The sequence below is a fragment of the Sparus aurata genome, chromosome 21, assembly GCF_900880675.1.
Source record: "Sparus aurata chromosome 21, fSpaAur1.1, whole genome shotgun sequence".
NCBI classification, from domain to species: domain Eukaryota; kingdom Metazoa; phylum Chordata; class Actinopteri; order Spariformes; family Sparidae; genus Sparus; species Sparus aurata.
The window spans coordinates 30,679,335-30,701,798 of record NC_044207.1 but is presented as its reverse complement, the minus strand read 5'-3'; the positions used below and the strand labels follow the sequence as shown (position 1 = coordinate 30,701,798).

General features: G+C 45.9%; 2 protein-coding genes and 1 non-coding gene across 4 annotated transcripts; all 3 read left to right on the top strand.

Moving 5' to 3' along the window:
- The first annotated feature begins 5,052 nt into the window (after positions 1-5,052).
- On the top strand, positions 5,053-5,164 carry LOC115573432 (small nucleolar RNA SNORD89). The gene has a single exon (XR_003982279.1). It is a non-coding gene; the product is annotated as a small nucleolar RNA SNORD89 (small nucleolar RNA).
- A 1,610-nt stretch (positions 5,165-6,774) lies between these two features.
- LOC115572710 (zinc finger protein 664-like) lies at positions 6,775-12,385 on the top strand. Of its 2 annotated transcripts, XR_003982126.1 has the most exons (4): positions 6,775-7,108; positions 9,196-9,334; positions 9,523-10,956; positions 10,993-12,385. XR_003982126.1 is itself a non-coding variant. In XM_030403121.1 (3 exons), exons 1-3 carry the CDS (start codon positions 7,085-7,087, stop codon positions 10,860-10,862), a joined length of 1,503 nt encoding a protein of 500 aa, XP_030258981.1. In that variant the 5' UTR covers positions 6,775-7,084; the 3' UTR covers positions 10,863-12,385. The 2 variants fall into 2 exon arrangements, 1 of the variants encoding a protein (XP_030258981.1); XM_030403121.1 differs by having other exon boundaries at positions 9,523-12,385.
- A 1,269-nt stretch (positions 12,386-13,654) lies between these two features.
- ttc19 (tetratricopeptide repeat domain 19) lies at positions 13,655-21,461 on the top strand. The gene is made up of 11 exons (XM_030403141.1): positions 13,655-13,790; positions 14,379-14,542; positions 14,734-14,825; positions 14,946-15,056; positions 17,244-17,282; positions 17,427-17,483; positions 17,557-17,618; positions 17,703-17,797; positions 18,249-18,412; positions 20,799-20,961; positions 21,044-21,461. Exons 1-11 carry the CDS (start codon positions 13,696-13,698, stop codon positions 21,199-21,201), a joined length of 1,200 nt encoding a protein of 399 aa, XP_030259001.1. The 5' UTR covers positions 13,655-13,695; the 3' UTR covers positions 21,202-21,461.
- Positions 21,462-22,464: the final 1,003 nt, after the last annotated feature.

The window sequence follows — 22,464 nt, the reverse complement described above, 5'->3', positions numbered from 1 at the left end:
TCTCTTTATCTTGCACCTTCAAATCCACTTAGTCCCATTTTGCTCAGTATTTAATCTTATTTAATATTTATCTGGAACTGCTAAGCATCTTATTGTATATTGTATATAGTGTATAGTGTTTTAAATTACGTATTGTACTCTGATTGTATTTTGTATTTCTGATTGTATTGTACCGCTGCTACGATAAAGTTATCTATCTATTTATCTATCTATCTGTCTATCTATCTATTTAACCAACTTTAATCGACATCCAGTTTAACGGCTGCAGAGTAATCTGTTTGCTTAACAACCAGCTTTGAAACAATACCCAGAATTGTATAACATGTTCACATTCAAAGAAAATATGTTCCACCGTTTCAATGTCACTCTCGCAAAATCCACATATTTACATATATTATCCCAATGAAATCTTACATGTAAGAAGTGGTTTGATGGATAAATATCATTTAGTGTTTTAAATGTGACCTCTTTTGCTTTAAGAGGGATTGGATAAGATAAATATCGTTTCCTTATCTTTCTTGCCTCCTGTAATCTCTCAGAACATATTTTCTTTTCAGTTGATAAGGGTAGTATTGTGCAGTCAAAATATTTCTAATAAACTTATTAGAGAATAATTTACTACCTAAACTGACTTCTTCCACACGTAGTGATGTCATTTCCGGAACATTTGAATGCATCACCAGTTGTTGAGTCATTGTTTTAAAGGGAACTGGAATGGCTTTAGTTATGTTATTGTACTCCTTAGTTGAGCACTGAAAGTTATATTTAACACAAAGGTTCTCATGAGTTAGGAAACTGCCATGATCGTCCAATAGATGTGAAACAGCCCAAATTCCTTTATCAGACCAGGTCCCCAAAAACAATGATTAACGATTGGTCAGTACATATCTATCATCCCACAAAGGTGAGTTGTGAGGAGTAAGAGAAGAAGAAGAAGAAGACTTGTCAGTTAACAGGGCGGATCTGCCACATCCAAGATGGCGGCGACGCCGACGTATCACAACAACGGGCCAACCCGCTCAGTGAGGCGTCTTTGTATATAAGTATATGTGTATTTGGGTGGATGACATAACATGGCAATTTTGCTGTTTTCAGTGTCAAACATTTATGAATAAAAAATATATTTGCCAAAAACCTTCTCAATCTTGTGCAGAACATTATGCTTTATGTGAACATACTCAACATTAAAACAGTTCATCACTCATTTTTTCAGAATCTTCAACCAAACATAACAAAAGTCATATGGTGTGACTGTCCGGCACTTGTTTCTCAAAGTGAGAACTTGAATAAAACTAAGAAAAATGAATGCAAAAATTCTCAAAAAAAATGCAGAAAAATAATACAGATGTCTATTTGTGAGCCTACTCTTTTCAAAGTCCAAGCATAATGTTTTGAGTCAGTTATAATTAAAAAGATTTTGTCCCACAAATCAAAATCACATGGTGTGACACTATTTTGGGATATTTCAACGGGCAATTGCTTTGATACCCTTGGGAAGGAGAGGACCTTCTTCAGCAAAGTTGCACACACTAGCAATGTATTGCTACTAACAATGTTTTGTCTTCATCTCAAACCATATATTTCCAGATAATGATGACAAGTGCAGAGAGGACAAAGAAATACAGGGAGAGACTGAATTCAGACCCTGCAAAGAGAGAGGAGTTGCTGAGGAAAAGAAAAGAAAAGTAAACAACAACTGTCTGTTCCCATTCGCTGACCAATAGGAAGGTCTGAGGGAGGGTTTAAGGGGTGCTTTCACTGTTGATCCAAAAGGCCTTGAGGCAGATATCTTGAAGCCTGGCAATACATGATACCTAACATATCATTGGACTACAACGCTGTAGGTAGTGCAACAAACTGTGCGTTCAGACCGAAAGCGCACAAAAAGGGAAATGTAGATTACTCGTTACTGAAAAAAGTGGTCAGCTCATAATTACAGTTAATGTGTCAGGCCGGGTCGGGCCGGGTCGGGCTCGGAGACAACGTGCACAGGCTTGGGTCGGTTCGGGCTTAATTTTGTGGGCCCGATCGAAGCTCTAATCCCTATACACGAACAGGGTCAAATAATAGAGGACCGGGTGTTCTGCTACGGCAGCAATCAACATTTCCAGCGCCATCTAAGAACGAATGTTTGGTAGGAACCAAAATGACGCGGGTTGTTCTCTGGGACCGACCTGACCGAGGGACGACAGCAGAACGAGACAGCAGAGCGAGACTGAATTTACCATAGACATATAAAGATCTTTATGTCTATGGCATTTACTACCAAGATCAGGAGATTGTTTGAGGCATATCACGACCTCAGCAAGGCAGTCGGTTTCTACTCTCACCCAATTTGACTGGCTTATGTACTATGAAGTGTAGATGAACTGATTTATCAATGGATCCACTCAGCTGCCCTGTATGTTCACGGTTCATATGATATATAAAAAAATGTGTTTGTCTTACTTGTATTAATACATATTGCAGACCAGTTTTAAACTGAAATGAAATGACATTTGATACACAAACATATGTTCATATGGTTGATATTGTTTTATTGTTAAATATCAAATAAATCAATAAAGTTTGAATATTACCTTCCAGCATTTAAGAGTGGTTAAATAATTCCTGCCATATGAGTGATCAGAACTCACCAATGAGTAGGATAATACATGGTTTGCATTGACACACGGCGACATTATCATATGGTGTGACATTCCAAATTGTGAAAATAACAAACCTACATTAATGATAAAACTTGAAAATGTTCATGGAATACATGGAAAATAGTGTCAGCAAGAGTCACAAATATTTTCATAATTTTATAGCAAGGTTTGTCACAATAAATAGAAAATATGTTTAAAGACCGACAGCATAGGTCTCACATTGAGCGATGATTTAGAAAATAATACACAAATTTAATTAATTTTCACAAAACTATAATGGATTACAGTTTAGTTATGATAAATGACTTTGATGAAGTGAGTAAGTTAAGAAAGGTATAAGCCATATTCAGTTTATATACAGTTATTTTCATGTCACACCATATGACTATTTTAGGCACTATTACAACAAATTGTTACATAAATTGTGATTCCAATTGAAAATCTAAAAACAACATATGTTTCTATAAAGATGAGAGTTAGTAGAACAAAAGTCAATCATTTCTATGCCTGTTATTTAACATTTTTGAAAAAAAAAAACGTTTTTCTGGTATTTATGTCACTGACCCATATATATGTCTCTGTATATAAGTATATATGTTTCGTGTATATATGTGTATATATGTCTCTGTATATGTGTATATGTGTATATATGTGTATGTGTGTATGTATACATGTCTATGGTCTGAGATCAGGCCGACTCCACTCCAGAAGATGGCGGCCATTCACATGAGCTGTTTGATACAAACAACAAACACCCGAGGAAGAAAAATAGCGACCTATGATTGGTTGCTGGGTTGAATAAAGGAAATATGGCGCCGATAGACCGATCTCAAACTTTGGGATTGTCCGGTGGGTCCGGGTCTCAGTCTGGTCGGTGGTTCCGGGTCTCAGTCTGGTCGGTGGGTCCGGGTCTCTGTCTGGTCGGTGGGTCCGGGTCTCAGTCTGGTCGGTGGGTCCGGGTCTCAGTCTGGTCGGTATGTAAACGCGTCACCGGTGAGTTGTTTGAAGCCGCTCGCAGAGCAGCAGAAGCTAACGTTAGCTTTAGCTTCCTCTGTGGCCCGGACAGCAGCCGCCTTTGTTATAAAGGGCAGCCAGATGAAACGAACTGTGGCGGGAAGTCTGAGCAGATGGCGGCCGGCTGGTCCGCAGACTGAAGCAGCGCTGTGTCTGCTCTACTGTCCGTGTCTGTACCTGGTCCGTGTCTGTACCTGGTCCGTATGTCTGTACCTGGTTCGTGTCTGTACCTGGTCCGTGTCTGTACCTGGTCCGTGTCTGTACCTGGTCCGTGTCTGTGCCTGGTCCGTGCCTGTACCTGGTCCGTGTCTGTACCTGGTCCGTGTCTGTACCTGGTCCGTATGTCTGTACCTGGTCCGTGTCTGTGCCTGGTCCGTGTCTGTGCCTGGTCCGTGTCTCAGCTCTCCTCTGGTCTTCTGTTTTCTCGCTAACATGGGTGATGTGTGGCGGTGATGGCGGCCTGTTGGCTGCTTCACCTCATCAGATCAATTTTTCCCCGAATCACAGCCTCATGGCCTCCATAGGCTTTACACTCTGTACAGTGAACAACATCCTCAACTCAAGAGAGGGAAAACATCACATGCTGAGGAGAAAAACCTTTTTAACAGGGAACCAAAAGATAGAAGAGGCCTCAGGAGGAGCCACAGAGGAGGATCCTCTCCAGGATGACAGAACATCAGTTTAATGTTGACAGAGTATCTGATGCAGATTATAACATGTAAAGTGTCTGAGTACCAGGAGGACCTGTACTTTAATGGATCCAGGACTGACTCAAACGGACTCTGAACTTGAGACCCGACTAACAGATTGTGTTTTTCTCACTGTTCCAGCTTCCATGACCTGGCCTCCTGCTGTTCGGACCTGGACCTGGACCGGGACCTGGACCTGAAGGTGAGATCCACTGAACACATCAAATCCACGGGGCAGAGTGGAACCCGACCAGCTGTTAGTTCTGACTGGTCCAGGTCCTGGGGGTCCATGTGCTCTAAACCAGGTCTGTCTGGAAGTGATGAAACAAAAGGCCGATTGAAGCCCCCCCCACAGCAGTCTGTTCACGAGGGGGGGCCGTGACAAAACCCGACCGAAGCGTATTCTGATCCAAAGTTTCATGTACAGATCTGTCATGCGTTGATGTAGCATTAGCATGCTACTTGTGTGTTAGCATTAGCTCATTAGCAGCTGAAAACGTCTGTTGGCTGAGCTCTACTCAGACATCACTTCCTGTTGAGTTACTCTGATCTCTGATTGGTTCACACAGACTGCCCTCGGTGACCTTCTGAAGAGGAAGCTGTGCTGTCAGAGTGGTAAGTGTCATCACAGCAACACTCTTCAGACTCCTGTCCATCACAGCTCACTCAGCTGGCATGTGATGTCACAGTGGACAGTCTCTGCTGGGAGATGATGTGAACAAAAGGCCGAATTGTAGCGCCCCCGTCAGGCAGTGTGTTCTCAGAGCGGGGCGCCATGACAAAGACTGACCGAAGCGTTTGTCTGATCCCAGCACAGCTGACTGAAGGTCACATGATCAGAGACAGTTTGTTTGAATAGTTGAGGACTTTAGAACATCAGAATTTCCTTATGTCCCACAGATGGAGAATCATCGTAGCCAAAGAACCATAATATCGTAATAAAGTAAATAGAAATGTACTCATACATCGGCCAGACAACTGAACAAACTCCAGTTACTGTAGAGACAGATGCAGTTAAAAGCTTTGATGTAAAAACACGAGTCATTATTTCATCAAACTGATTCTGAGATCAATAATTCTGATTGTTTCTTTGGTCCTCTCAGGCTCCAGCTGGCTGATCTTCAGGTAACTTCAGCGACTCCTGACGTGAGGTGTAACTTCTGCAGAATGAAGTCAGGCGGTCACAACGTTAAGACTTCAATACAAGTGTGAACTACAACATGATGCACAGGAGCTTTTCATCAACACTTGTTTGTGTCCTGAGGCTTAACATCATTTAAACTCTGTCTTGATACTTTAGACAACCTCAGACTTCCCGTCAGTGAACAGAACTGTCATCAACACAGGTGTGACTGGAGCGTGTCTAATGAACAGACTCACACCTGTGTTACTGACAGGAAGTGACACGTGTGACCTGAACTAACTCATCACACTATAAAGTTGAGTTTCATGTTAAACTTCATGGGGACAAAATGTCAGTGTTGATCTGAACTCTTCAGTGAGCTCTCTAATGAAACGTGCTGTACAGTATTAAACATGTCTGATCACATGTTCAATAAACTAACTTCCTACTTCATCTGTTTTATTGTTTCCTCTTCACATGGCGCTGACGGGTAAATCTTAGTTTCAAACCTTCATTCAGAACATAATGTCCTCTATAATGTTCCTTTGACTGGTTCAGAGTGAACACAGGAAGTTCCACCAGGCTGAAGCAAATCCTGACCTGAAGAGATCGTTCAGTCTGATGACTTTATAAAGAGACTGGAACAAACTGTCAGGACAGTCGAGTGACACCATGTCAGACACAGGAAACCAGAACCAAGCTGTTGACACACATGGATCCTCATGGGTTCACTGTATTAAATATAATCACTGAGTTTGGATTAAAGACACACACACACACGGGGCTGGCTGCGTGACGGGACAGATGATCAGATGTTGACTTGTCTCTTTCTGCTGAGGTTATTTAAACTCTGATGGTTCTTCATGTTCATGTGAAGTTAAAGGATTTAAAACCGGGTCGTGTCTGTGATTACTGCTCAGCTGTCTGAGTTGAATCCAGACCAGGTTCCAGGTTAAAGAGCCAGAACTGCTCAGCTGGTGGTTTCAGGATTATTGTGTTCTGAACGTGTTGCTGTTCATAGTTTTAATAAAGACTCAGCTGGCTGATCTCATCAGGACGAGCTGTGAGAACGTTTAACGTGTTTGATGACCTTATCACATCACATGTAATAGCAGACAGTGAACTCATCACAACATTATAGATTTTAGTTTGGACCAGGACCAGGACCCCTATCCTGGGTGAGAGAGTCAGAAGTCTCAGGTGTTCTCTCCTTTGTTAAAGCACTGCAGGCTGCAGGTGTCACACCTGTGTCTGCTCGTAAGCCCCGCCCCTTAAATCAGATTATCTATGAGCTCAGATGATCAGTTCTGATCACATCCATCGATCTCCAGAGTGAACCTCCAGAGACACTCGCTGACGTGAGATGTTCTTCTTCTCTGTATCGATCAGTTTCTCGAAGCTCTTCGTGTTTACAACTTTTATCAGTTTTTAAATTTCGGGAGGTTGAACTTTTCCCCGGAAGTCGCCAGCTGCTGACCCGAGCGGCTGCTGCTGCAGGAGAAGAAGAAGAAGAAGAAGAAGAAGAAGAAGAAGAAGTTGGTGCTGTTCGCTTCTCTGGATCAACCGACAACTTTACAACCGGATCTTCACCGAGCAGCGGAACCGGCGGAATGGACACCGACACGGCCTCACCGGTAAACACACCGACAGGGCAGCCGTTCTCCTCCGACCAGAGGGTTCACACCGGAGCTGTTAGCTGAGCTAAGCTAACTGAGCTAGCCTCCAGATCAGAGGGGAGGCAACCTGTAGCCAAACCCCATTCATAAACTGACCGATAACAAGAGAGCCGGCCTGCTTCTCTCAGCGCCGCGCTAACTGACTCAGACAGGACAGAACACATTGTTACGGTTCTCCGGTCAGTTCGGCCTCAACATGATAGAAATCTGCTCCAGCTGAAGAGCACAGAGCCATTAATGCTTCTTTTAAACTCATCATTAAAGCGAGTGGATTCTGAATGGAGTTTGGTTGAGGTGGAGGCCTGCAGTCCACCTGAAGGGATAAAACAGTTTTGACTTTATACCCGTGTATGTGTAAGACGAGGTACGTCCTGTACTGAGGTTCTGTACTGAGGTTCTGTACTGCAGGAACGGTGCTTATAAAATACTCAGTCCCAAGTGAAGGTCCTGCATGAATAGTGTTCTCCAGTAGAAGTCTGTAACTTTAAAGGGATATTCCGGTGTAAGTTTAATCCATGGTCGAACACACCATGAAACTGTGTTAGACTCCCTCTCGAGAGATCAAGTTAGCAGACCGCTAATTTACGGAGTTTTATCAACCTCAGAAACGACCGCACGACAACAATACACTGCAGTAAATGGATCCAAATATAAACCGCCACCAAAAAGCCACAAATAATGCTCAGAACAGCACCAAACTTCAGCAACAGTACAAATAGGGTCTCAGCACATAGTCCGGGGCATCTAACCTCCGCTAGCTTAGCTGGATTTCTATTGTGAAGCTAAAAACAGAGTTCAACTCTCCTCCATCAGCTTCCGGGTCGGGGAAGTCCCGACGCGACGATTACCGAGTGCGGTTAGAAATGCTCAATTCCGTTCTTTTCCCTGTCCGCTCTCGATAATAACTGTTATAAACTGGCAGGTAAGACACATATGAACTTTGATTGCTTTTCCATGGAGTCATAATCATACATTTTCATCCATGAGCCGCGGAACTCTACTGCACTCGGTAATCGACTCGTCGGGACTTCCCGTCAACAGGAAGCTGCTGCAGAAGAGTGGTAAATTTAGTCAGCTTTTCAGTAGAAATCCAGCTAAGCTAGCGGAGGTTAGATGCCCCGGACTATGTGCTGAGACACTATTTGTACTGTTGCTGAAGTTTGGTGCTGTTCTGAGCATTATTTGTGGCTTTTTGGTGGCGGTTTATATTTGGATCCATTTACTGCAGTGTATTGTTGTCGTGCGGTCGTTTCTGAGGTTGATAAAACTCCGTAAATTAGCGGTCTGCTAACTTGATCTCTCGAGAGGGAGTCTAACACAGTTTCACGGTGTGTTAGACCATGGATTAAATTTACACTGGAATATCCCTTTAATGATGAAAATGTACTTCAGGTGTGCAGATAGTGTCCCTGCAGGCTGTGATGTCATCAGATGATTGTGACTCATCATTAATGTAAAGCAGGACGTTGTAGTTGAGGAGGTGGAGCTCGTCCTCTATCAGACTGACACTGATCAATATTTTCACTCTGGATTAATCAGCTGATTATCTCCTCCTCAATCTATCCATCATTGGATTGATTGGTGGAAAAAGTGAGAAATATGGTGACAATGATCCAGAAGCCCGAGTGACACGTTCACCGTGTGTGTTCAGTCCAAACTTCAACACGATTACAAATACTGTCAGATCAGTCTGAGGGCGCGCAGGTAGTCGGGTGGTTAGAGTGCACGCCATGAACGCAGTGGACCCGGTTCAAGTCCGGCTGGAGCACCTGTACTGCGTGTCACACCTCCATCTCTCATCTTTCTTATCTGTCCTCTGTCAAATAAAGGTGTCTATGCCTCAAAAAAATCTTTAAAAAAATAAAAATCAGTCGTCTGATTCTGATGATTAAAATCATCCAAAGGAACAGCAGCAGCTCTGCCACCAGCTGTGTGTGTTGGGTCCAAACAACAGTCCATGTAAATCAGCACATTCTTCACTGAAGGCGTTTCATTTTGTGTTTGAGTCACTGGCTGTTCATTAAAGTCAAAGTTTGTAATTTCAGGTCGCAGCTGAAGATGTTCGGATCAAAACGGAGCCCGACGGCGACGTGGAGATCCAGTCCTATCCCGTCCTCATGAGGCTGTCCGTCAAGCTGACGGACTGCAGGGCGTGGCTGCAGGGGCAGGACTTCCTGTCTCTGGGTGAGAAATCGGACCTGAAATCAGACTTTTTCAGATTTTAATCAGTTATTTCTGCGTCCTCGTGCAGCTGCTTGAGTTAAGAAGAAATAAAATGCAGATAGATTATCAACACTAAGTTACTTCCACTCACATCTTTAAGTACGGTTTATCTTCCTCTGACTCGACCTCTGACCTCTATGTCCTCACAGATGACCATCCTCAGCTCTGTAAGCAGCCGTCCAGGCAGTACAACGCCACGAACACAGGCAGGAAGATGATCTACTGCTCTCTTTGTAACAAAGGTTTCTACAAGCAGTCTCACCTGGAGGCTCACCGGAGGACACACCGAGGACAGAAAGCCAACGAGTGCTGGCAGTGCGGGAAGACGTACCCGACCCTGATGAGCCTCGTTCTCCACCAGCAGATCCACGACCGTAAGGAGCCCTACCAGTGCTCGTACTGCGACAAGACCTTCGCCCTGAAGAGGGACTGGAAGACCCACCACCGGACTCACTCGGGAACCAAACCCTTCAAGTGCTGGTTCTGCGGGGACGGCTTCAGCCAGCAGGACGAGCTCAATGATCACCTGAAGGTGCACAAAGGAGAGAAATGTTACCACTGCAAAGTCTGCAACAAGATGTTCGTCTCCTACCAGGGCTTCAACTTCCACCGCAAGTCGCACAAGAACCCGAAGCTGCTGCCCTGCCTCAAGTGCAACAAGACCTTCAGCAACCCTCAGAGTCTGAAGCTCCACCAGGTGACTCACTCCAGCAGGAAGCCTCATAAGTGCCCCACCTGTGGCAAAGGCTTCAAGCTGCTGAGCGGCCTGCGCTGCCACCAGAGGACCCACGAGGACCTGAAGGACTACCACTGCACCGAGTGCGGAAAGTGTTTCTCCAGCCTGCAGGGCCTGAAGCTGCACAACCGCACCCACACCGGACTCAAGCCCTACAAGTGCACTGATTGTGGGAAGAGGTTCACGCAGTCGCCCCACCTCAAGTCTCACATGGTCACCCACACCGGAGAGCGGCCGTTCCTCTGCACCACCTGCGGGAAGAGATTCACCCAGTCGTCCCACCTCAGGTCTCACATCACGCTGTTTCACGTGGGCGAGAAGCCGTTCACCTGCGACGACTGCGGGAAGAGCTTCACCATCGCTCACTACCTGAAGATGCACCGGCTGAGCCACACCAAGGAGAAGCTGTACCAGTGCTCGTACTGTGAGAAGTCATTCTCCTACCACAACTCCTGGAGGGCCCACGAGAGGATCCACACCGGCGAGCGCCCATTCGGCTGCCGGGACTGCGGCATGAGCTTCATCACGTCTGGCTCGCTGCTTAGCCACCAGCGGTCCAAACACACCGGAGAGAAGAGCCACTACTGCATCACCTGTGGAGAGTTCTTCTTCACCAGCTCGCTGCTGCGCGTCCACCAGCTCGACCACACCGGTGAGCGGCCGCACGCCTGCAGCTGCGGCAAGACATTCAAAACTAAAGGCGTGCTGCGCTACCACCTGAAGAGGTTCACCGACCACCAGCCGACCAAGTGAGCCTGGAGACGTGAAGACGCCTGGAGGAGGTCGGGACTGTGAGACGCCTCCTCAGCCGGAGGTGAAGGAGGAGCAGGAGTCAGAGCCGTGTGAGGTGGAGGGACAGGTGGAGGGACAGGTGGAGGGACAGGTGGAGGGACAGGTGGAGGGACAGGTGAAGACACGATGACACTGATCTGCTCAGAGTGTGAGTGACTCCCTGATGACATCATTATCTCTGATCTCCGTCCAGAAATCCACTTGGAGATCAGAGAACAAAGACGCTGCAGACCTTCCCGGAGAATTATCATGTTTTTAAGAGAGTAATCTATTACATTGATGAGTAAACTGCAAACACTTTTAATAGACGCTGATTACTACGTGAAACATCGAGTGAAAATGGGGCCAAAGTTTCAGGATGTTCACAGTCAGCTGATGGTCGTATTTTATCATGAACATGAATCTTTCTTCTACAGATGATGTAACTGATGTAACTGACACTTCCTGCGCTGCCGTCAGCTGCTCAGAAACATCTTCACAATCTGATCCAACACTATTAAACATGAATCACTGCTGCTTGTTCCAGAAACACTAGAGAGAAAAACACTAGAAGACATTTAGTGAACGGACATCTGGATATTGATTTAAAAACAAACTTCAGCTCATTTTAAAGGAGCAGTTCAACATTTTTGTTTTTGTTTTCAGTCAAATAAAACATTAACATCAGTTTGAGCAGATGTTTCACTGTTCCTGTATCTTTGTGAGGAGCAGCGTCAGTTTTATCAAAGTCTAATGTCTTAATGCTTCATCATTGTCTTATAATCCATCAACTATTTTCTCTATCAATCAATTAGTTCTTTGCTCTATAAGATACAATAAAATGTTAAAAAGATGTCCATCAGTATTATGTTAACAGCTGACAGCAGAGTGGAGACACTGTGATGAAAGTCATTATTTAAAGTGTGTGTGTGTATTGATCAGCTCTGTGGACATCAACATCTGATGGTTTCACACTGGTCTCGATCAAATCTAATCTTTAATCAGTCTCGCAGCACAACTTCGGCTGTTACATCAGTGACTGGGATGTTTGACTGTGAAGGACTTGAAATCGTCCTCAAGCCCAAAGACTGAGAATGATAACATTAAAAAGACAAAAGACAAACTCTTTCCAGATACACTACAGACCAGTAGACACACCATGGATTGATTTGGGACTTGTTGTTGAACATGGTCGGGGACTTGTTGTGGGATTGATTTGGGTCCTGCTGGTGTTGGTTTGGGACTTGACCGAGGACTGACGTGTCTTGACTCGTACCAGCCGGGACTCGAGACTTACCTGTGAGACAGAGACTCTGTCCTCTGGTCCGTTCAGGTCTCATATTGAGACTGTTTCTTGAATCCAAGCATGTGGACTTGCTCCTATGAGCTGACGCTGAGGTGAGTTTCGTTACTGTGGGCTCTCCGTACAGAAACATGTAGTAGATGGTGTGAACTCGTCATCATGTTCTTCTCTTGACCAATAAAACCAAATCATGTACAGAACATTCACCTGTGTCCTTCAGTGTGTCTGACAGGTAAATCCAGGGCAGCCTGATCAGGATCAGTGAAGTCCTGGACTCATCCAGGAATGTGATCTATGAACTGTCACCTTGTCTTCTTACTACTGATGTTAACTAAAGTTTGGTTTTACCTCAGAAGGTTTTCAGTTCTTTTAACTGTCAAATGTTTTTAAACTCTTCATGTCAATCTGTATGTTATTAGTGTTCATCAGTGAGGCTACTTCTCATTGATCACATCATTAACCTCTTAGTGAACGCCCCCATTTTAAGGTTCTTTTTCCAAAACGACATACTGAAATTAAAAGCCTGACAGCTCCCACATAGTTTGAGACTCACACAGCAGACACAATGAGGCCACAGCCACAGGTCTCAGCTTGCTACACTCAAAATTTGAAGTCAAAAGACTAAAACATTTATTTTTCACAGTTTTTTTCTAAAGTCATGTCTGTGTGTTTTGCTTGGGTCCTTTTCTTTCCAAGAGCGCCTACTGAGATTCGAAGGCTTATAACTTGAGAACCCCTTTACCTAGAAACATAATCTTGGTCTCAAATGAAAGCTAAGACCCTGCAGGGTTTCTTGCTGGTTCGACACTTGTAGCTAGTTTTGGGTAAAATGACATGGATATTATATCCCATTCTATGGACTCTTGGGGAACTATAAAAAAAACAAATTGTGGCATGACGTTGTAGCTGTGGAAAAAGGGAACACTCTGAAGGTGTGTAGGCATTCTTGCTTCTTGCGGTAGAGGGCTCTTTCTAATGTTGTGTCATGGTGAGTTTAGAAGGCTATTACATGGTCTGGAAATAACTTTTTTTCTTTGTGTTTGGGCTTAAAATTATCACGACAGTCTCAGCTTTCCAACAGTGAGTATATACTATTAAGATCTGATGCTTAAAACTGTTAGCAAAAAAAATATTAGTTTTTACGAAGGGTGTTCGTTTAGTGAAGGGTGTTCGTTTAGTGAAGGGTGTTCCTATGTTGGAACGGTGTTCCTTAAGGGGTTAAGGTAAACGTGTAAAAGTTCAATTGAAGACAAAAAATAATCACATGAACAGTCCTGAATAAATCATCTGTATCTTATATTTATCATGTTCGTGTGTGTGTGTGATCCTGTGTTCGTGTCAGTGTATAATGTGTAAATAATACACCTTCATCCTAAAAACACAACGATAACTACAATACAATCTAAATAGATTCAAACGTTATTGCAAATTCACGTCTGTACTTCCGCTGCTTTTATTCTGAAGGCGGGGAGTCGCACCTCGTGACTTCCGCTTGTTGTGTAAATAGTAAAGATGGCGGCGTCCTGTGTCCGCCGTGCTGTCCTCAGTCAGACTCTGAGCAGGTTCAAGTGTTCAGGAGGACACGTGAGACGGATCTCAGCTGGAAGGTCAGTTTGTGTCCAACTCACCTGGAGACAGGTAGAGACCGAGAGAGACAGAGACAGAGACAGGTAGAGACCGAGAGAGACAGAGAGTGACAGAGAGAGAGACAGGTAGAGACCGAGAGAGACAGGTAGAGACAGAGAGAGAGACAGGTAGAGACAGAGAGAGAGAGAGAGAGTGACAGAGAGAGAGACAGGTAGAGACCGAGAGTGACAGAGAGAGAAACAGAGAGAGAGAGAGAGACAGAGAGAGACAGAGAGTGACAGAGAGAGAGACAGGTAGAGAGACAGGTAGAGACAGAGAGAGAGACAGAGAGAGAGACAGGTAGAGACAGAGAGAGAGACAGGTAGAGACAGAGAGAGAGACAGAGAGAGAGACAGGTAGAGACAGAGAGAGAGACAGAGAGAGAGACAGGTAGAGACAGAGAGAGAGACAGGTAGAGACAGAGAGAGAGACAGAGAGAGAGAGACAGGTAGAGACAGAGAGAGAGACAGGTAGAGACAGGTATCACTGTTGTGTCACTGTGAGACAGCGTGTGTAGGTAAAGTGTCTCAGTTTGTCTTTTCCTTTTTGTTCTTGTATGACACTATAAGACCGCAGACCGGCTCTGTGACATCCCAGTCTGAGGAGGTGAAGCGCTCGGCCTGCTGGGTAAAAGTCAGCAGACATGAGTCTATCAGTACAAACCTCCAGAGCACACAGAGAGGAGGAGGAGGAGGAGGAGGAGGAGGAGGAGGAGTGCTGTGGGCGGCTGTCGGTACGTTCAATCACACCAAACTCCAGTCAGATAGTATTCATAGTTTTACTTACTGAGTGGCTGCTTCACCAAACTAATTTTACACTCTCCTTGTCCAGCAGTAACAAAGAGTGTTACGACTGTGTGTGTGTGTGTGTGTGTGTGTGTGTGTGTGTGTGTGTGTGTGTGTGTGTGTGTGTGTGTGTGTGCAGCTTTCTCCCTGTTCAGCAGTTCTGATGAAGACCAACGAGATGAAGCACAGAGGAAAGAGGACGAGTTGATCCTGCTGCTGAAGAAGGCCAAGGTACCATCACTAGGAACTGTAGTAGTACTAGTACTACTGTAGTACTAGTACTACTAGTAGTACTGCAGTAATTTGTGCAGAAGAACAGCTAATGTGTGTAATGTGTGTGTCCTCTCTCAGCTCAGTGTGTATCGTGGACAGCTGCAGGCAGCTTCTGGTTTCCTCCATCAAGCCGTCGCTCTGGCTCATCAGACTCACAACAACCAGGCCATCATCTACACCTACAGCCTGGTAAACACTCTGACCTCTGCTGCTGTGACCGCTGACCTGCTCACCTGTGCCCTCTGACCTGCTCACCTGTGACCGCTGACCTGCTCACCTGTGCCCTCTGACCTGCTCACCTGTGCCCTCTGACCTGCTCACCTGTGACCGCTGACCTGCTCACCTGTGCCCTCTGACCTGCTCACCTGTGACCGCTGACCTGCTCACCTGTGACCTCTGACCTGCTCACCTGTACCCTCTGACCTGCTCACCTGTGCCCTCTGACCTGCTCACCTGTGACCGCTGACCTGCTCACCTTGCCCTCTGACCTGCTCACCTGTGCCCTCTGACCTGCTCACCTGTGACCTCTGACCTGCTCACCTGTACCCTCTGACCTGCTCACCTGTGCCCTCTGACCTGCTCACCTGTGACCGCTGACCTGCTCACCTTGCCCTCTGACCTGCTCACCTGTGACTGCTGACCTGCTCACCTGTGACTGCTGACCTGCTCACCTGTGCCCTCTGACCTGCTCACCTGTGACCGCTGACCTGCTCACCTGTGACCGCTGACCTGCTCACCTGTGACTGCTGACCTGCTCACCTGTGACCTCTGACCTGCTCACCTGTGCCCTCTGACCTGCTCACCTGTGACCGCTGACCTGCTCACCTGTGACCTCCTCACCTGTGACCTCTGCTGCTGTGACCTCTGACCTCCTCACCTGTGACCTCTGCTGCTGTGACCTCTGACCTCCTCACCTGTGACCTCTGCTGCTGTGACCTCTGACCTCCTCACCTGTGACCTCTGCTGCTGTGACCTCTGACCTCCTCACCTGTGACCTCTGCTGCTGTGACCTCTGACCTCACCTTTGACCGCTTATGGAATTAGATTTGTGCCAAAAGAAACAAGCAAAACTTCTTAAATGTCAAACAAAAACAGGAATTTGACAGAACATAAAACTCATTTCAAAAATAAAACTGCAATCAAATAATTTGTCAAATAGTGTAAAATATTGGTCTTTTACTCTTCTAATAATGCATTATTTTGTTTATGGTTCCCTCTGCTGGTTTCTCTCTGCTCAGACTTTTGCGCTGACTCTCAGCTTTGCGGTCTCTCTGCAGCTCTTTCTCGTTTGCGCTCTCTGACTTTTTGTTTGCAGTTTTGGCACAAACCTCTCGGGTGGGCGGGACTTTTCAGCAGAGCGTCCCCATTGGCTAATTAGTTGTTGACTGACACAGCTCAGTACCTATGTGTAGATAGCTAGCGCGCTAAATGACCCCGGCTTTAAAACGGAGAGAAGAAGAAGATGACGACGACGACAACGACAATGAAGAACAATATATGTATGTCATAACTACTTACATTTCATTAGTTTTTCTTGTTGTGGGTTGCTACTGTTGTTCTTCATTGTCGTCGCCATCTCTTCTTCTCTCCGTTTTAAAGCCGGGGTCGTTTAGCGCCCTAGCTACCTACCTATAGGTACTGAGCTGTGTCAGTCAAAATCTACCTAGCCAATGGGGATGCTATGCTGAAAAGGCCCGCCTACCCTTGGGGCACCGTTTAGCTCAGTGGGTAGAGCGCGCGTCCCATGTGCCGAGGCTCTGCAGCGGACCTGGGTTCGACTCCCGGCCTAGGTCCCTTTGCTGCATGTCACTCCCCCTCTCTCTCTCTCCCTGTTTCCTGTCAAATCTTCAGCTGTACTATCAATAAAGCCACAAAAGGCCAAAAAAATATTGAAATACTGAAACCCGAGAGGTTTGTGCCAAAACTGCAAACAAAAAGTCAGGGAGCGCAAACCAGAAAGAGCTGCAGAGAGAGCGCAAAGCTGAGAGTCAGCGCAAAAGTCTGAGCAGAGAGAGACCAGCAGAGGGAACCATAAACAAAATAATGCATTATTAGAAGAGTAAAAGACCAATATTTTACACTATTTGACAAATTATTTGTTTGCAAGTTCTAAGTTTTATTTTTGAAATGAGTTTTATGTTCTCTCAAATTCCTTTTTGTTTGACATTTAAGAAGTTTTGTTTGTTTCTTTTGGCACAAATCTAATTCCATAACCGCTGACCTGCTCACCTGTGACCTCTGCTGCTGTGACCTTTGACCTCCTCACCTGTGACCTCTGCTACTGTGACCTTTGACCTCCTCACCTGTGACCTCTGCTACTGTGACCTTTGACCTCCTCACCTGTGACCTCTGACCTGTTCCTGTGTGTCTCCTCAGATGGCGAACCTAGCCTACGTTCAGGGTCAGCTGGACAATGTGAGTATCGTCCAACCACAGCGTCTTATTTTCAATATTAAATAAACCTGTTTTGTGTCACTATGGCAACAGCAGTGAGAGGGTGAGAAGCACTGCAGCCTTCATCCTCATCGTCATCCTCGTCTCTCCTCTTCTTCGTCTCAGGCAGAAAAACTCTTCAAAGCAGCGATGAGCTTCATGTTGTCAGGAGGAACACCAGAGGTCAGTGTGTGTGTGTGTGTGTGTGTGTGTGTCAGTCAGCTGTTCCTGTCACTGACTTCCTGTCTGTTTCCAGGATGATAACGCTGTGATTGAGATATCTCTGAAACTCGCCAGTATCTACGCCGAACAAAACAAGTGAGAACAATATTTACCTGCTGACCTCTGATCTCGGCTTCCTGTCAGGGGACTGACGGTGTCTCTGCGTTTGTGTGTTTTGAGGGCGGAGCTTGCGGAACATGGGTTCAGGTTCTGTATGGAGTCTCTGGAGGCCAAACTGGAGAAACAGAAGGAGATCCCTGCAGAGGAGCAGACAGGTGCGACTGACTCCGTTGTATTACTTTGTTTTTAGCTTTTTCATTTCAGACGTTTTATTGACTCAAACATAGATGGTGTCAGTTGAGATGCCTTGAGACGGGATTTTAAACCTTCTTTTCTTAAAGTCACAATTACTGAGCCATGTCACAGTGTGGCCCCGCCCACCAGAGTCCATTCCAGAGTCTGACTGGTGCAGAGAGTTGCAGCAAGGTGTCCAGTGTGAAGATACAAATGATTGTGAGGTTGTCTTTGTATCGGGCAGGACGTCCTCTGGCTGCGTTTGAACCAGGGAAGAAGACTGAACACATGAACTGAGTCAAACTTTAACAATGTCCGATTCTAGATGACACAGCCTTCACCTATGTACCTATGCTGCAGCATTCAATCAGAACAGGGGTTACTGAGCAGTGTGATGTTCAGGTTCAGAGTGTCTGTTGTTGTTGTTGTCAGACGACAGGGAAGCTCTGAGGAAGGACACCCGCCTCCTGCTTGGTCTATGTTTGGACTCACGGGCTCGATACCGAGCGTCAACACTGCACCTGAAGCAGGCAGGGCAAGACTATCAGAGCGCCCTGAACATCTGCCGCCAGGAGCAGGGAAACACACACCCACAGGTAGGACAGCAGGTACACACTAAAAGTGGAAACTCTCAGAGCACTGTAAACACTAAGAACAATGGGAACAGTAAGAACACTGGAAGGTAACACTGGGAACAGTAAGAACACTGGGTTGGAACACTGGGAACAGTAAGAACACTGGAAGGTAACACTGGGAACAGTAAGAACACTGGGTTGGAACACTGGGAACAGTAAGAACCCTAGGTTGGAACAGTGGGAACAGTAATAATATTAGGTTGGAACACTGGGTACAGTAAGAACACTGGGTTGGAACACTGGGAACAGTAAGAACCCTAGGTTGGAACAGTGGGAACAGTAATAATATTAGGTTGGAACACTGGGTACAGTAAGAACACTGGGTTGGAACACTGGGAACAGTAAGAACCCTAGGTTGGAACAGTGGGAACAGTAATAATATTAGGTTGGAACACTGGGTACAGTAAGAACACTGGGTTGGAACACTGGGAACAGTAAGAACCCTAGGTTGGAACAGTGGGAACAGTAATAATATTAGGTTGGAACACTGGGTACAGTAAGAACACTGGGTTGGAACACTGGGAACAGTAAGAACCCTAGGTTGGAACACCGGGAACAGTAAGAACACTGGGTTGGAACACTGGGAACAGTAAGAACCCTAGGTTGGAACACCGGGAACAGTAAGAACACTAGGTTGGAACACTGGGAACAGCAATAATATTAGGTTGGAACACTGGGAACAGTAAGAATACTGGGAGGGAACACTGGGAACAGTAAGAACACTAGGTTGGAACACTGGGAACAGTAAGAAAACCAGGATGGAACAGTGGGAATAGTAGGAACACTGGGTTGGAACACTGGGAACAGTAAGAACACTGGGCGGGAACACTGGGAACAGTAAGAACACTGGGTTGGAACATTGGGAACAGTAAGAACACTGGGGTGGAAGACTGGGAACAGTAAGAACACTAGGTTGGAACACTGGGAACAGTCAGAACACTAGGTTGGAACACTGGGAACAGTAAGAACACTGGAAACAGTAAGAACACTGGGATGGAACACTGGGAACAGTAAGAACACTGGGATGGAACACTGGGAACAGTAAGAACACTGGGTTGGAACACTGGGAACAGTAAGAACACTGGGACGGAACACTGGGAACAGTAAGAACACTGGGATGGAACACTGGGAACAGTAAGAACACTGGGTTGGAACACTGGGAACAGTTAGGACACTAGGTTGGAACACTTGGAACAGTTAGGACACTAGGTTGGAACATTTGGAACAGTAAGAACACTTGGATGGAACACTGGGAACAGTAAGAACTCTGGGTTCGAACACTGGGAACAGTAAGAACGCTGGGTTGGAACACTGGGAACAGTAAGAACACTGGGTTGGAACACTGGGAACAATTAGAACACTGGGATGGAACACTGGGAACAGTAAGAACACTGGGTTCAAACACTGGGAACAGTAAGAACACTGGGTTGGAACACTGGGAACGTTAAGAACACTGGGATGGAACACTGGCAACAGTAAGAACACTAGGTTGGAACACTGGGAACAGTAAGAACACTGGGAACAGTAAGAATACTGTAATGGAACACTGGGAACAGTAAGAACACTGGGTTGGAACACTGGGAACAGTAAGAACACTGGGTTGGAACACTGGGAACAGTTAGGACACTAGTTTGGAACACTTGGAACAGTTAGGACACTAGGTTGGAACACTTGGAACAGTAAGAACACTTGGATCGAACACTGGGAACAGTAAGAACACTGGGTTCGAACACTGGGAACAGTAAGAACACTAGGTTGGAACACTGGAAACAGTAAGAACACTGGGAACAGTAAGAACACTGGGATGGAACACTGGGAACAGTAAGAACACTGGGTTGGAACACTGGGAACAGTTAGGACACTAGGTTGGAACACTTGGAACAGTTAGGACACTAGGTTGGAACACTGGGAACAGTAAGAACACTGGGTTCGAACGCTGGGAACAGTAAGAACACTGGGTTGGAACACTGGGAACAGTAAGAACACTGGGTTGGAACACTGGGAACAATTAGAACACTATTTTGGAACACTGGGAACAGTAAGAACACTGGGATTGAACACTGGGAACAGTAAGAACACTGGGATTGAACACTGGGAACAGTAAGAAAACTGGGTTTGAACACTGGGAACAGTAAGAACACTGGGTTTGAACACTGGGAACAGTAAGAACACTGGGTTGGAACACTGGGAACAGTAAGAACACTGGGTTGGAACACTGGGAACAGTAAGAACACTGGGATTGAACACTGGGAACACTGTTGTGTCCAGGAAATGTTGTGATGCTGCAGATGCTGAGATGGCATGTGAACAGGATCTGAAGTGATGTCATCATCATGTCTCCTGTTAGACTCTTGTGCTGATGAGCGACCTGGCCACAGTATTGGATCTGCAGGGTCACTATGACGATGCCCTGGTACTGGTCCAGCAGGCCGTGGATCTGAGCCGCTCTGCTGGACACCCGGACCAGCACATACTGATGGGAAACATGGCCGGAATCCTGCTGCATAAAGGTCAGGAAAAGGTCAAAGCGTATGAGTCTGACACACAGCTGAACTTATTGAGTCTGATGTTGTGTTTGTGGTCTGTCCTCAGGCCACCTGGAGGACGCAGTGCGGTTCTACCAGGAGGCCCTTAATCTGGCTCAGCAGGCCGGAGACCAGGAGGCTGTGGACAAGGTCCAGGAGGGACTGAAGGAGGTGAAGAAGAGGAACCAGGAAAGGAAGGAGGAGGAGAAGGCAGCACTGAAGTGATGGAGCCCCTGAGTCCATCAGTCTGCTGGTACACAGCATCAAACTGACCTCCATTATCCTCGTGACCCGTGACCTCCTGCAACGCCTCCCTCAGAACATCAGCTCCTACTGTTCTCCTGAAACAACCTCATGTGCTGTCCAGCTCTGAGGATCAGGTTTATGTTCTCCAGAGGAGGACCTTCACATTCAGGACTGTTCCATAGATTGATGTTTGTGTGTGAAACTGAAGCTGCTCCTGAAATAAATCAGCATCATACAGACTGGGACTGATTTCATTAGACAGGAACTACAAGTATTGGTCATTTATGGCCACAAGGGGGTAAAACATCTTTTCACCTGAGACAGGTGTTCTGGTCAACATGAGACATGAAGGAGACAACAACAACAAACTAATCACCATTATTAATGATAGTGTTTATTCACAGAAGTCCCTCTCACACAGAGACACCACATTATCGCTGCAGTGGTGGTTCGCCAATTCTCCGTAGTTGTTTGTTCACACAGAACCAAGGAGCTCTGGCGCCAGGACGCACCACTGTGTGATTCACACACAAAGCCGGCGCTTCGATCCTAAAGAGGCATGACATTACACGTCATGATGATGACGTCTGTGTGTTTCCAACATGTCTCCCAGGTGTCCTCCTGTTAATCTAAACGTGAACCCGCTGACAGTTTATAATCATATGGATGCTGTTATAATGTGCAGTGATGGAGATCCTGACACACCAAACATCCTGGAAAGGGACAAAGTTAGGTTGTTCACTCTGACACAGGACGGGCTCCTGACACTCTGTGTCCATCAACTGATCAGTAAACTGGCACAGTTACAGAAGTACTATATTATTTAACACTACTACATAATAAAATCATCCAAAAATGACAAATCACAGAAGTTTATACAATATTCACATTCTGTGTAGTACTACTGTTAATACTTAAACACACACACACACACTGTGACGTCTGAAGCAACTGCAGTGGTTCTGAAGTAGTTCTGTGAGTTTCTCTGTGGACAGCTGCAGGTGAGGAGATACAAGGTTTTATCAGGTTCCCACAGAGCCTGACGCAGGTGAACTTCCTGTTGTGTTTACTGAACATGTCAGAATAAAAGCAGAGTGATGACAGTAAACAAAGAGCAGACAACACAAACAACATGTACACAAACAGACGATTAACTAGAGCCTGGGAAACAGGAGGAGGAGAGGGGAGAGGAGGGAGGAGGGAGGAGCAGGAGGAGGGAGGAGCAGGAGGAGGGGTGATAGA

Excerpts from the sequence above, each read along its gene's own strand:
- LOC115572710 (XM_030403121.1), top strand. The coding sequence starts at position 7,085 with ATGGACACCGACACGGCCTCACCG. Across the intron at positions 7,109-9,195 it reads ACACCGACACGGCCTCACCG|GTCGCAGCTGAAGATGTTCG; the intron begins GTAAACACACCG and ends TTGTAATTTCAG. Across the intron at positions 9,335-9,522 it reads GCAGGACTTCCTGTCTCTGG|ATGACCATCCTCAGCTCTGT; the intron begins GTGAGAAATCGG and ends ATGTCCTCACAG.
- ttc19 (XM_030403141.1), top strand. The coding sequence starts at position 13,696 with ATGGCGGCGTCCTGTGTCCGCCGTGCTGTCCTCAGTCAGACTCTGAGC. Across the intron at positions 17,283-17,426 it reads TTCAGGGTCAGCTGGACAAT|GCAGAAAAACTCTTCAAAGC; the intron begins GTGAGTATCGTC and ends TCTTCGTCTCAG. Across the intron at positions 20,962-21,043 it reads CGGAATCCTGCTGCATAAAG|GCCACCTGGAGGACGCAGTG; the intron begins GTCAGGAAAAGG and ends GTCTGTCCTCAG.